Here is a 15,670-nt window from a genome sequence, read left to right as displayed (position 1 = left end):
CCTCTAGCTTGAGGAAAAAGCCATCTCCTCCTTTGTGATATTCAAAGCACACAACCTCCACTGAACTAGCCTTTAAGGAGGATCATAATGTTCCTGGTAAGGCAGAGCTGCATTCTTCTTGCTCAAAGGAACTGATTAAAAAAACCAGTCAAGCCACAGGCGGGGGGGGGGGGGGGGAACACCACAAGCAAACCAGCGACTGAACCAAGACAATGGTTACAGACATATGGGAGACACAAGATACCACTCCCCAGTCGAAGACCTTTTTTAACCTATTTTTTAAAAATTAAAGATTGTTTTCTATTTTTTCACCATTTTTATTTTAAGATTTAAAAAATTCTTTTACTTTTTTCCTTTTTAATCCCTCTCTCTCTCTCTCTCTCTCTCTCTCTCTCTCTCTCTCTCTCTCTCTCTCTCTCTCTCTCTCTGTATGTTTGCTTTATTTAATTGCTGTTCTGTTCATCCCCAGGTACATACCCATCTTCGATTATTAGACCTTATCCTTCATTGTGTGTAAACTTTATTCAGACATTGACTACTCAGTTCACAGACTCTCAGCCTTAATTCCTTTAATTGTAATATTATTTCTTCACATACATAATTTTTTAAATGTTTCATTTTTAATTTTTTCTTTTTCTGTATCTCTCTTCTCCTTTCCTTCTATCCTTTTCCTCTCTCTGCATTTAGGTCTTGGTTTTATTCCCTCTCTTCCTTTCCCTCCCCACATTCCTCAAACCTTATTTTTTCCTCACAAGTCTCCCTAAACATATTAATTTCTGGTCTGCTAACTTCTTCTTTGATTTCCTTAGTCCATTGATTCCTAGCTGTTTGTGTTGAATTCGATTGTATCTGTTGAACTAGATTGTATCTGTACTCATTTTGACTGCATCAAAAAATACATGCAATTACAGGACTCTGGTTGTTGCTTGCCTTAAAATATTGTTCTAGCACAGAATGTGAGGGAAATGCTTGAGCATGATGAGGCTGACCAAAGATGAATACAGGAATTTCTGGAACAGGAGGCTAATCAAAGATTAATTGAGTTATTGGGTGAGCCAGATGAGAATAAATAAAGATTAATAGAGGCATTCATAAAATCCACAAAAATACAGCTGGAGGAATCCAGGGAGACCACAAAGGAAAAGCTGAATGGAGCCCAACAGAAGGAAAGGGAGTCCAAAGAAATCATAACCAATCAACTAAGGGATTGGAGAATGAACACTGAAAACCAAATTATGGAGGCAAAGAAGCACATACAAGATCTAAAACAAAGCTCCAACAAGGAATTAGAAGCCATCAAATCTGACCACTTAGAAGGAAAAGAAATTTTAAAAAACAACAAGGTAGAAAGTCTTAACAGTAGGTTAGACCATGCAGAAGATCGAATCTCTGGGAATGAAGACAGCCTAGACATTATAGTGAAAGAACATACAAGTATTCAAGACATATCTGAGAAATATGACAAATCTATTCAATATTTAGAAGACACCATAAGAAGGCCTAATTAAAAGCTAATGGATGTAGAGAGGGCCTATAGACAGAAGTTAAAATTCTAGGAAATTTATTTAAGAGGATCCTAGCAGAGAACTTCCCAAACATGCAAAAAGATAGGCCCATTCAGATATAAAAAAAAAACCTTTAGAAACCCAAACAGACCAGAAAATAACAGGACATCTCCTGTCACATTGTAATCCTTCCAGTACCAATTGAGACCAGGGAAAGGATCCTTAAAGATGTAAGGGAGAAAAGATCAATCACTTATAAAAGGAAACCAATCAGAAGAACTGTAGATTTCTCAGCAGAGATAATGAAAGCAAGAAGAGCCTGGATTGAGGAATAACATGCCCAGAGACAAACAATTATCAGCCAAGAATACTGTACCTATCTAAACTCTCCTTCATAATGGAAGGTCACATAAGAACCTTCCACAGCAAAGAAAAATGGAAACAATATATCTCCACCAAACCAATCCTATAAAAGAAACTTAAAATGTCCTATACATAGAAAAATAACAAGGGCATGATAAAGGCCAAGAAACAGCCCCCAAACAGACAATCCAAGAATCATAGGAAGAACTCAGTTGTCATAGACCTCAAGAAGGTGGATAACATGGCAAGAATTACTAAACACCTCTCAGTCATAACTCTCAACATTAATGGATTTACCTCTCCAATTAACCAACACAGATTGTCAAGTTGGATCAAAAAATAAGATCCTTCTATCTTCTGCCTTCAAGGAACAAACCTTGTCCACAAAAACAAACATATTCTGAAAGTGAAAGGCTGGAATAAAATCTACCGCGCAACAGGCCCCCATAAACAGGCAGGAGTTGAAACCCAAATATCAGATAAAATAGAATTCAAATTAAAATTAGTGAGAAGAGATAAAGAAGGGAATCACATACTAATTAAGGTATCTCTCTTTCAGGAGGATATTACAATTCTAAACAACTCTTCACCAAATAATAGAGCACCCAAATTTATCAAAGAAACACTACTTTCACTAAAATCTTACATAGATACAAAGACATTAGTTGTTGAGGACTTGTTGATCTCTCCCCACTGGAGAGATCAATCTGGCAAAAAACTCAACAGAGAAACCTCAGTTCGAAATAACTGCATGGATCTACTAGACTCAACAAACATCTCCTGAATATTTCATCCAGCAGCATCAGAATACACGTTCTGTATACCAGCACACATAACATTCTCTAAAAATAGACCACATTTTAGGTCACAAAGCCAATTTGTCTAAAATCAGAAACACCGAAATTATGCCTGCATTCTCTCAGACCACACAGGAATAAAATTAAATTCAACAGCAAAGCCACCAAAGAAAATCCTGTAACACATTAAGGTGAACAACACAATGTTGAACCAATAGTGGGTAATGGAAGAGATTAGAAAGGAAATTCAAATGTTCATGATATTCAACAAAAATGAGCACACAAACACAAACTATCAGCTCTTCTGAGACACAGGAAGGGCAGTACTCAGAGGCAAGTTTATAGCTCTGAGTTTCTACATCAACAAATTGAAGAGAACTAAAACCAGTAATTTACTGAGGGACCTGAAGCACCTTGTAAAGAGCAACAAAATAAACCCCAATCTAATAGATGGAAATAATCACAATCAAATCTGAATTAAATGAATAAAAGTCCCCCAAAACATAAGAAGAATCAACAAAACAAACAATTGGTTCTTCAAAAAAATAAACAAAATTGACAGACCCTGAAAAAATTACATGAAGGGAATAGGAGAAACCCTAGGGCTCCTTGGCACAGGCCAAAATTTTCTTAATAAAGACCCCAAATCACAAAAAAATCAAAGAAAGGTTGAACAAATGGGATTGCATGAAATTACAGAGCTTCTGCATGGCAAAGAACATAGCTAGCAAGATCAATAGAAAACCCAAAAATACAATGGAGAAGGATCTCGTATCTAAAACTTAGAACTAAAAAAATTAAATCTCCCAACAACAAATCCATAATAGAAAGAACCGTCTGATAAATGGGCTAAAGACTTAAAGAGAGACTTCTCTGAAGAGGAAATAAGAATGGACAATAAACACATGAAGAAATGCTCAACTTCTCTAGGCATGAAAACATGCAAATCAAAACAACATTGAGATTCCACCTCACCCCAGTTAGAATGGCTATAATCAAGAAATCCAATAACAACAGATGATGGAGGGGATGTGGCCAGAAGGGAAACCTTCTGGGTTGGTGGGAGTGTAAACTTGTTCAACCACATTGGAGAGTAGTATGGAGGTTCCTCAAAAAACTCCACATAGACCCAGCAATCCCACTTTTGGGCATTTACCCAAATGATCAGGAACAAGACCATACTAAAACTACCAGCTCAACTATGTTTATCGCAGCATTATTCACATACCTAAACTATGGAACCAATCCAGATGCTCCTGAGTAGATGAATGGATCAAGAAAATGTGATTATCTCTCTCTCTCTCTCTCTCTCTCTCTCTCTCTCTCTCTCTCTCTCTCTCTCTGTCTCTCTCTCTCTCTCTCTCTCTCTCTCTCTCTATCTATCTCTCTATCTCTCTATCTATCTATCTATAGATAGATAGATAGATGACCCTATAAGATGATACTAAGTGAAATGAATCCCAAGAGAGGTACTGAAATGGATTTTCTCTTTGTTGCTGTTGTTTTTAATGTACTGCATGATATTTTGTTTATTTTGTATGGTTTTTCCCCCATAGTATATCCTCTGTTTTCACTGTATTTGATTCTGGTGCCCTGCATCTTATATATACATGCTTTATTCTAATTTGTGGAGGGGAACAGAAATAACACAATGCTGAAATAAGGAAACAGGCTAACCCACTGTAACAATGAAATGTATAAGACATTATGTTGAAAAGGAACTTTACAAGAAAAACAGCCTCTTCAGTAAATGGTGCTGGCAAAATTGGTTAACTACTTGTAGAAAACTAAAGGTAGATCCATATATATCACCCTGCACCAGAATCAACTCCAAATGGATCAAAGACCTCGAAGTCAAAGCAGACACTCTGAAAACATTACAGGATGGAATAAGAGAAACACTAGGTCTCCTTGGCTCAAGCCGAAATTTTCTTAATAGAGACCTGGAAACACAACAAATCAAAGAAAGGTTGGACAAATGGGATTGCATGAAGTTGCAGAGCTTGTGCATGGTAAAGGACATAGCTAGCAAGATCAATAGAAAGCCCATGGATTGGGAGAAAATCTTCACTAGCCATACAACAGACAAGGGTCTCATATCTAAAATATACTTGGAACTCAAAAAAATTAAATCTCCCAACAACAAATCCTCAAAGAAACAACTGCCCAATAAATAAGTGGGCTAAAGACTTAAAGAGAAACTTCTCTGAAAAAGAAAGAAGGATGACCAATAGACACATGAAGAAATGCTCAACCTCCCTAGCCATAAAAGAAATGCAAATCAAAACAACATTGAGATACCACCTCACTCCAGTTAGAATGGCAAAAATCAAGAACTCTAACAACAACAGATGCTGGAGGGGATGTGGACAGAAGGGAACCTTACTTCATTGTTGGTGGTAATGTAAACTTGTTCAACCACTTTGGAAAGCAGTATGGAGGTTCCTCAAAAGACTTACATAGAGCTCCCCTATGACCTAGCAAGCCCACTTTCGGGCATTTACCCAAATGTTTACAAACAAGACCACATTAAAGCTACCAGCACAACTATGTTTATTGCAGCGTTATTTACCATAGCTAGGATATGGAACCAGCCCAGATGCCCCTCAGTAGATGAATGGATCAAGAAAATGTGGTATATATACACAATGGAATTCTATGCCTCCATCAGAAAGAATGACATTTCCCCATTTGTTAGGAAATGGAAAAACTTGGAAAAAATTATATTAAGTGAAGCAAGCCAGGCCCAAAGAAACATAAGTCCCATGGTTTCCCTTATTTGCAATATCTAGTATATGTATGAGTCAAGCGGAAAAGGTCAGATAATGTGATGTTAGGAAAATGAACCCTTAGATATGTATTTTAATGTTTTTTCTTTCATGCATTTGTTTCTAACACATTAATAAGATTATTTCTTTGGTGCTTTTTTATGTCCCTCCCCCACAGTATAACCCCTGCTTTCACTATATTTGATGTCAGTATAACTTGTGGAGGAGATGGGGCAAAACAAGTCGTTTAAGGATACAGGTGGACCTGTTGCAACAATGAGAAGTACAAGTTGTCATGTCGAAAATGAGCTTTACAACGTTGGTGGAGGGGGGGAAGATTGGGTGGGGGCTGGGGGGGAGGCTGGAAAGGTATGTGAAGGGTAAACAAAGGAGGAGGCTGCAATGCTTGATAAGAAATGTACACATTATCCTGTCCATGTAATTGTAACCCCTCTGTACAGTATGTTCACAAAAAAATTAAATAAAATTAAAGAAAAGAAAACGAACTTTACAGCTTGGGGGTGGGGAGAAGTTTGGGCAGTGGGATGGGAAGGGATGGTAGTGGAAAAACAAAGGAGGGGGTAACAATGCTCGGTAAATGCACTCATTACCTTACTCACATAACTGTAACACCTTTGTAGTATCTTTACAATAAAATATATATTAAAAAGATATATAAGTTACTTAGTAATGCCAATAAAGTTTTTACTTTTTTCCCATCATTAGTAAAATCTTACTCTAGGCCAGTATAGAAACAAAAATGTTTCTCATCTAATTGAGCACCACTTAAAACCTACATTGATTTGATTATCAGTGTGTTTCTGTTGTTAGGCATGGATTTATTAAGAGAGGAATATTCATTCTGGCATCTCTATTATTTTATTTCCTAAGGGACAAGTGAGTAATATATAAATTATAAGTTCAAGACTAATGTGAATCCCGCACACATGGGGTGTTTGTTTAGAATACTGAAGTTGGATATGGGCTGGATCATCTTGCTTTCTTCTTCCTGAATTGGTTTGTGGGTAATATATCCTATATAATAGAAAAATAAATGAAATATTTCTTCAAATAGTGGTATTTTAAGTAAAATACAATTTTAATTATGTTAAGGTTTCACAGTGTCTTTGAAAACTTTTTTGCCTACTTAGTTAATGCCATTTTTTTTGTATAGTTAAAACTTGAAGTAACTTATTTTCTGAGCAGAAAACTTCTTGTGTATTTCATTTGGCTCCAACCATATGTGCAATAGTAATTTAGAAATAACGTTTCATTTCTATGTGATTTCTGGTAGGAAGTTAATGCTTGCCACAGAAGTTTTAAGATGTTTCTCATATGTTCTGGCTTATAATTACATGTGACTACCTAAAAGCAGGGGAAAGAATGTATTCCCTTATAGATTCTCTGAATCATCTGTGAACTACTGATTCTTCAGATCAATAATGCAAATTATAAAATTTCTTACTCAAAAATATATTGTTGACAATGTTCTACTCTTAAAATTCAAACTAAATCACAACAAATTCTTGATTTATTCATGACTCTTAAGTAGGAGATTGAAGAAATTGTTACTGGAAATAAAACTCTCCTCAGCATATGATATATATCATGAAAGAAATTAAATAGACAATTACAAAATTTAAGAAAATCATTTCACTAAGTTTTGATGTATGCATAATGTTTATGTAATTTGTGGAAAATGAGGCATATGCATAAATCAAAATGTTATCAATATGTTTCTTATAGTAAACGTTTCCAAATTGTGTAATTTATAATTTGAGTAAAAAGAAATAACATCAGATAATTAGATATTGAAAATTGTCTCTGAAGATATTGTTTATACATTCCAATATGCCTCATGTATGTACTTATATAAGCTATTAAATATTCAGAATATTAAGCACAGATATCAAAAGTTAGTAGTTCTGTAGAATCATGAACATTTGACATTGTAAGAATTTACATGACAATAGCTTTTTGAATCATCATTTATTCTGTAATTATCTATCAGTGTCTACATAAAAGAAAATCATTTTGACATTTCAAGTGATAGACAATCAAGTAAACAAACAAGCCAAGTATACTTGAGGTCCTGAGTTCAAATCTCAGTATTAGCAAAAAATTAAATTGAAGAAGCATTCCATACTTGTGTTTCAAAATAGATATATTTCAAAAGATGATGCAACAGTCCTACATTGCTTTACTTCAATCTTTATATTTTTATGTGTGTATTAACTGCTGGTATTAATTTATATCTCAAAGTATATATATATAGAGAGAGAGAGAAAGATTTGTGTGTATGTATATATTCATTACTTATATCTATGTATTATCTCCGTGTTAAAACACACACATATATATATATATATAATGCAAACATACAAAATACAGAATAAGATAAATAATAGACAATGTGCACATTATGCATTATTTTTGGACAGTGTGATCTGTATACATAAAGATGGCACTGTTAGAATGAAGCAAGTGCCTATCTGCATAGGAGAAATCCATCATCAGCTTCCAGTGAATCCAATAGTGTTGCATGCTTGCATTGATTTCCAGGCAAACTTCCCAGTGCTTCTAGTTACTGGTAGGGCTTCGTTTTGAGAAGGAAGGGTGAACAAGATTGAAAACATCATAAGTAAAGCCGATGTTTGAAATCAAAGTTGTAGAACATGAAATACCCAAGTAAAGTTAGCTAACATACTTAATCATAGCCAAAATGTTTTTTGTTTGTTTGTTAAGAATGTCTCCATTTTTGGGTTACTTGACTTGTGGTCCTAACTTGTACTTCTTGGATTGGTTCCCTCCAGACAGACTGTTACGGAAAGAAGAGATGGACCTCTACAACTTTACCATGGTGACTCAGTTTATTCTCCTTAGACTCTCTGACCACCCTGAGATGCAATACCCCCTCTTTGTGGCATTTTTCATCGTCTATCAGACCACCTTTGTGTGTAACGGGGCCATCCTCCTGGCCATTACTATAGAACAAAAGCTTCACACTCCCATGTACTTCCTTTTAGCAAATCTGTCCCTGTTAGACATATTTTGTCCTTCAGCTACAGTTCCCAAGATGCTCCAGAACCTCTTGACAGAGGACCACAGCATTTCTTTTGTTGGGTGTGCCTTACAGCTTTATTTCCTTGTGGCCCTAGCTGGGACTGAGGTCTTCCTGCTCGCTGTCATGGCTTATGACCGGTATGTGGCGATATGTTTTCCCCTACGTTATTCCCTTATCATGAGCCATGTTCTATGTGCTCAGTTATTGACTGGAACTTGGATAGCTGGTTTTCTTCACTCTCTTCTCCACACAATGACCACCTTCAGCCTGTCTTTCTGCAAGTCTAATCAAGTTAGCCAGTACTACTGTGATATCCCGTCAGTGGCAGCTCTGTCTTGTTCTTCTACTTACCTGGAAGAAATTCTAGTTTTAGTGATAGGAGGTATCTTTGCAACTACTGCCTTCTTGATTACCTTGATCTCCTATACATACATCATTTCCACCATTCTGAATATCAAATCAGCAGAAGGGAAGCGCAAAGCCTTCTCCACATGTGCCTCCCACGTAATTGTGGTTAGCTTGTTCTATGGCACTGTTATCTTTACCTACCTCCGCCCCTCCTCCAGTAAACATTCCCCTGCCAGGGACAGACTCATCTCCTTGCTGTATGGTGTAATCACTCCAATGTTAAATCCTATCATCTACAGCCTGAGAAACACAGAGGTTAAAGTAGCCCTCAGAAGGTTGTTATGTTGTTGAACATCCCAAAGAATGAAGTTTTAAAACTGTCTGCTTTGTCTTCAATCTTAGCATTTCCCATTGTGTGTGTGTGTGTGTGTGTGTGTGTGTGTGTGTTTGACCAGAGAGTTATTAGCTCAGTGAGTTATCATTTGCTTGCTCTTTCTTTCACGAAATAGAAAGAGAAATATTTCATATACAGATAATTACTTATCTAGTACAGCAGTTTTGGTCTTTAATATCTATTTTCTACTATATAGTTTCCTAATTCTGTGCATCCCAATTTCTTCTCAAATACAGTTTCTAGTTTCTAATCTCCTAATGACATTTATTGTGTATTCATTGTTTCAGATTCTCAGTTCACTCTATAACATTCTGTATCTTCTTCTTCAATGACTTGTATTCCTATTATCACTAAATGATGTGAACACACAACTTGGGAAATGCTTTGCTATTATTCAACATTACCTTGTATTTTCTCTTCTGGATTGTTACTGATGTTTTTCATCTTCAATCTTTCCAAATTACGTGTTTAAATCATGTTTGATATTACAATGTAAATGTAACTCTAAAACTACACCATAGGCTGTTCTAAGTACTTTTCTTTGGAATCAGTTACATTTTATAAAAGTTAGTATCACCCTATGCTTGTTCTTTACACCATTCTGCCACAACTAGTCATCTTAGTCCTGGTTAATTATTTGTAATTTAATTTTAGCTGAAGCTGGAGACTCTATACAATCTTGAAATTGAAATGATATGTTAATATTGTCCTACTTATAGTAACACTATAGTAATGTTAATGTTTTCTAGATTTTAACTTGTTAATTCTCAATAATAGTGATTGCATATGTTATGAAAAAGCAAATATTCATTGTATAAATATACCTAATGTCATTAGTTAAATTCAAAATAAATAAATTCTTTAAAATCAAATAATTCTTAATTGCATATTTGATATCTAAATATTTAATATTTTCCACTTATCATTACTATGTTTATTATCAGAATTATAGTTGCGATACTCAATTATTTAATTTTATGAAGAGGCTTTATTTTATTTTTTAGATTGTATTTTTATAATTCATACAGTGGGATTACAGTTACATGAATCAGGTACAATGAATACATTTCTTTTTGAACCATGTCTCCTTTCCATTGCTCATTCCCATTCCTTCCCTTCTGTCCTGATCCATTTTTCTGTCCTGATTCATTTTTTACATAGTGCCTGGTGAGTATCTCCGTTGTGTTTGTTTATTCTTGTTCCACCTCTTCAGTGCTCTCCCTTATTTTCCTCAATACAAACAAACAAGACACAAGGAAAAGAAAACGAAAACAGCAACAATGGCAAATAAAGAATGTCTTTTATTTCCTTTTCTTGGATTTCATTTCATAGATTATTATTTTGTATGATCACCTGTCCATAGCAGTTGAGGCTTTGTCCACCACTAGTATGCATAGACTCCTTTGGCCTCTGTTGTTAATGACCAGGGTCCTATATAATTTATCATGGGCTAGTTTTATGTATTTATTTTAGTCATTCAGTATGTTTGCTTGTAGATTTATAGGAACATCGTAGTTATGACAAATGAGGGAAACCATATAGCCTTTATTTCTTTGGCACTGGTTTACTTTGCTTAGTATAATAGTTTCCAAGTCTTTGTATTTCATTACAAATGATAAAATATCCTTCTTTCTAATGGATTAGTAATGTCCCTCAGGATCAAGAAAATGTGATATATGTGTCTATCTTTCTATCTGTCTATCTATCTATCTATCTATCTATCTATCTATCTATCTATCTATCTATCTATCTATCTATCTATCTGTCTGTCTGTCTGTCTGTCTGTCTGTCTGTCTGTCTGTCTGTCTGTCTGTCTGTCTGTCTGTCTGTCTGTCTGTCTGTCTATCTATCTATCTTTCCATTGATGGACATCTAGGTTCATTCTATATCTTGGCCATGGTAAAGCATGCTGCAATAAACATGGTTGTGTGTTGTGTCTATGGCTTTAGTTTGGCGTGATTTGTGGTTCATTGGATAAATGACCAGGAGTGGAGTTGCTGGGTCAGGGAAAAGCTCTATGTTAAGATTTTTAAGGAACCTCCCTACTGCTTTCCAGAATGGTTAAACAAGTTTACATTACCTCCAACAGCATAAGTTTCCCTTTTGGCCACATCCCTGCCAGCATTATTGGTTTTCCTGATAATGGCCATTTTAACTAGAGTGAGGAGGAATCCCAATGTCGTTTTGATTTGCATTTTTTTTTTTTATTGCCAGAGATGCTGAACACTTCATGTGTCTGCTGGCCATTGTTTCTTCTTCTTCTGTGCCCATATATTGATTGGGTAGTTTAGTTTTTGAGGGTTTATTTTCTGGGGTTAATTCTTGAGCTTTAAGTATATTTTAGATATGAGGCCCTTGTTTTATATCTAGCTAGTGTCTTCACTAGATATTCCCATTTTGTGGGCTTTCTATTTATCTTGCTAATTTTGTCTTTTGTCATGCAGAAGCTCTTCAGTTTGATATATAGCCATGCAAGCAGTCTTTCTTAAATTTATTGTGATTCTGGGTCTTTGGCCCCATGCCGAGAAGACTAGGTGTTTCCCCTACCATTTCCTGTAATATTTTCATGTTATCTGGCCTTACATTGAGGTCATTGATCTATTTAGAGTTGTTTCTGGTGCAAGGTAATATGGGGTATATAGCTTTAGTTTTCTGCATGCAAATAGCTACTTTTGCTAGCACCATTTGTTGAAGAGGCTTGTTCTTCCAATGTGTGTTTTTGGCTGGCTCCTTTATCAAATGTTAAGTGGCTATATGTTTATGGGCTTGTTTCTGGGTCTTCTATTCAGTTGCATTGGTCCTCAGGCGTACTCTTATGCCTGTACCAAGGAGACTTTATTACTGCGGATTTGTAATAAAGCTTGAAGTTTGGTATTCATATTCCTTCAGAGTTGTTCTTCCTGCTAAAGATTTTTGATATCACGGGTCTTTTATTATTCTATGTGAATCTTTGATTTTTCTGTTTCTTTGAAGAAAGTTGTTGGGATATAGCTGAGTATAGCATTGAATTTGAGTACTGCTTTGGGCAAAATTACCATTTTTTACTACTTTCATTCATTCACAACCAGGAACATGGGAGTTTTCTTTCATTTCCTTAGGTTTTCTTCAATTTCTTTTTTCAGAGTATTGAAGTTTTCATAATAGAGGTCTTTCACATCTTTAGTAAACTTAATTCCCAAGTAATTCATTTTTTTGAAGCTATTAAAAATGGAGTTGCTTTCCTGATTCAAGTATCACTCTTCTCATTGTTGGCATACAGGTAGGCTTCTGATTTGGGGGATTTGCTATTTTGCCAAATTTTTAATAAAATCAAGTAGCTTGGGTGAGGAATCTATAGGGTTCTTTAAGTACTTTCTGATGTGATCAGCAAAGAGGGATAGCTTCACCTGTAATTTCCCTTTTTAGATACTCTTTATATGTTTCTCTGGCCTTATTGATTTTGCCAGAAATTCCAGTACTTCACTGAAGAGGAGTGGAGAAAGTGGGCATCCTTTTCTTGTTCCTGATTTTGAAGGGAATGGTTTGAACTTTTTACCTTTAAGTATAATGCTGGCTGAAGTTTTGTCACATACAGCCTTTATTATATTGAAAAATGTTCCATGGATTCCTAACTTCTTCAGAGCTTTTACCATAAAGGGATGTTGAATTTTCTCAAATGCTTTTTTCTGTATTATTTTGAATATATGAGGAATATTTTCTAGAATAGATCGTATATTAGGTCATAAAACAATTCTTATAAAATTTAAGAAAACTAAACTCCCAAATATCTTTTCTTATTACAAGGACTAAAAGTTGAATTGAAGACCAAAAATTAATGTAATATATACATGGAAAGTGAAAAAAATAATGTTGAACCACATATTGAAATAATGAGAAAGTTTTACCTTGCATCATATGTAAAGTTAAATTCAAAATAGATGGAAGATTTATATTTTAAATTGACAACTTGACAAGTCTAAAAGAAACTTGGGGCAGGGGGAACTTACTGGTATTGGTCTGGGCAATGATTTTTAAATAATAGATAATAGAAAAATAATAGATGAAATAATATATACTTGCAAGACAGTATGTTGGAAATGAACTTTACAACTGGTGTGGGGGTGGGTGGTTACTGATGGAGGAAAAGTAGGAGAAAAATAAGGGAGGGCATAACAATGTTTGACAAGAAATGAACTCATTACCTTAAGTATGTAACTATAATCTTCTGTATATCATCTTGATAATAAAATTATTTTAAAAAATGAAATAATATACAGACAGCTAATAGACAGGTGGGATTAGAATATACTAAAAACTTTCTAAGAAATGAAAAATGTAGAAGTAAAAAATAGCTTTTGGAATGCTATAAAGTATGTGTAATTCTTAGAAATTAAGAAGAATCAATACATAGAATATAAGAAAATGTTTTAATTCAACTGAACTACCCTGATCCACTTGCACAAGGTAGAGAGTATTCAGTCATTTTTCTAAACACTGAGAAATCATCAGTGTGCCTATAAAATTCCTTAACATTATTAGTTATCAAGAAAATGAAAATCCATACTACAATGAGATATTGCCAAATGTGTTGCAATGAATGTGATCTAACACACACACACACAAACCCAAAAATAATGTGGGTGAAAATGGGGAAAATGTGGAATAAACCATAGTGCCATATCGAAGAGAATAATTTGGTATGCTGAAATTAAAATCCTCTAGTTTGCAATGCCCACTACTAGATACATAATCAGTGGGAGTGAAATAAGGTTCTTTAAGTGATATTCACCTTCCATTTCAATTGCATAATTATTCAAAAGGAAGGAGATGTGAACAATCTTCGTGTGTACTCTCAGATGAGTGTAGTAAGGAAATGTGAAATATACCTCCTGGAATGTCATTTGACCTTAAATTCTGGTATTAATGACAACATGAAACTGCATGCTCCAGAAAATAAACTAGGTACAGAGAGGCAATTGCTACATAATCTCACTTTTGGGAGAATATGGAACAGTTCTAAAGACTGAGGTGGTTACCAGATACTAACTGAAAAGGAAAATGAAGAGATGATGGTGAAGGTTTACAACATTCCCATTAGTCATCATTATGGAGGTGTCTAGTAATACAATGTTCAACAAGGAGTGCAAGGAATACTAATTTTTTGTGGCCTTGAGATTGCCAGAGTGAAGATTGTAAGTTGTCACTATAATAAAAATAATGTAAAATCTGTCTGTGGATAAAAAAATTAAAAAATACTCTAATAAAACCTTGTTTTTTCAAAAAAATCATGGCATCTATATCAGAAGGAAAACCTACTTGGAATTAAAAGGCATTTACATATTTATTATATTTCTTTTTTCAAATTTACAGTAGTAGGTATCCTTTATTATTTATTTATTTATATTGTAATGGTATTATACAGAGGGATTACAGTTATATGTCAGGTATTGAGTACATTTCTTTTTGAACTGTGTACCCTCTTCTCTCATTTTCTCCCTGTATTTCCCCTCCATCCTTCTGCCCTCTCCTCAGGTTATAAAAATCATTTTCAATATAGTGCAGCAGTGATATTCAATAGAAACTATTTATTGTATATCTGTATACTAAAAGTGAAACCTCAAAATCCAATATACAAACCAAGAGTGCATTTAATAATATCATTGAAGAAAAACTAATGATTAGATACATCTCAAAATGTGAATGTTATGTAAGCATCAGACCCAAACTCTTGATACATATTATTGAATGACTAATTAGAGTAACATGCCTTCTGAATGATTGGAAAGTACTAGTTTATGGAAGGTATTCTCTCATATTGATCCACATTTCCCCTGAGGCAGAACAAGCATTTGCAAGACTCTAAAAACTGACTGGAAAATTTATATTGATTCATGTAATATGACTAAAAGAATGAGAACTTTTTCACTTTTAAAAATACATTTGATATTTTCTCCTCAGAGAGAATATGCATTACATATTAAGTTGATAAGAACAAATAATATACTTGATAATAGCCCAAAGTCCGAGAAGCGATGAAATATTTATAAACAATAGATTTGGGTGAGTTAGGTTATCTAGTCATAAGACTAATGATAGAAAAAAATGAATAGTATTGCTATTTCTTTTAACATTATGTGTTTGAGTGAGTGCTCATCCTGGGTCTAGAACTCAGGGTCTAGGGGTTATTTCTGAACTTCTTATTGAAAGTTAGCACTATAGTGCTATCATTTGAACCAAATATCATTTGAACCAAAACCTCTACTTTGGGCTTTTTGGTGGATAAATGAACATCAGAATCTCATAGACTTTCCTGCCCTGCTGGTCCCTGTAGTGCAATCCACAGATGTCAGCGTCCTAAGGAGCTAGGGCTACAGGTTATATTCAGGACCTGAGACTCTTCTATAAAATTACACAGAGAAGTATTGAATTGCTGTCTTTAAATACAATCATTG

General features: G+C 34.7%; 1 protein-coding gene and 1 pseudogene across 1 annotated transcript; one reads left to right on the top strand and one right to left on the bottom strand.

Moving 5' to 3' along the window:
- The first annotated feature begins 8,269 nt into the window (after nt 1-8,269).
- Nucleotides 8,270-9,196, top strand: LOC138835545 (olfactory receptor 5V1-like). Its single transcript, XM_070034033.1, has one exon. It carries the CDS (start codon nt 8,270-8,272, stop codon nt 9,194-9,196), a length of 927 nt encoding a protein of 308 aa, XP_069890134.1.
- A 5,934-nt stretch (nt 9,197-15,130) lies between these two features.
- Nucleotides 15,131-15,252, bottom strand: LOC138835860 (U2 spliceosomal RNA; annotated as a pseudogene).
- Between the last annotated feature and the right edge of the window lie 418 nt (nt 15,253-15,670).

This window comes from Dipodomys merriami, unplaced genomic scaffold, assembly GCF_024711535.1.
Source record: "Dipodomys merriami isolate MVZ:Mamm:240054 unplaced genomic scaffold, mDipMer1.0.p SCAF_24, whole genome shotgun sequence".
Classification (NCBI taxonomy): Eukaryota; Metazoa; Chordata; class Mammalia; order Rodentia; family Heteromyidae; genus Dipodomys; species Dipodomys merriami.
The sequence above is the reverse complement of the archived record's forward strand: the minus strand, read 5'-3'. Positions and strand labels throughout refer to the sequence as shown.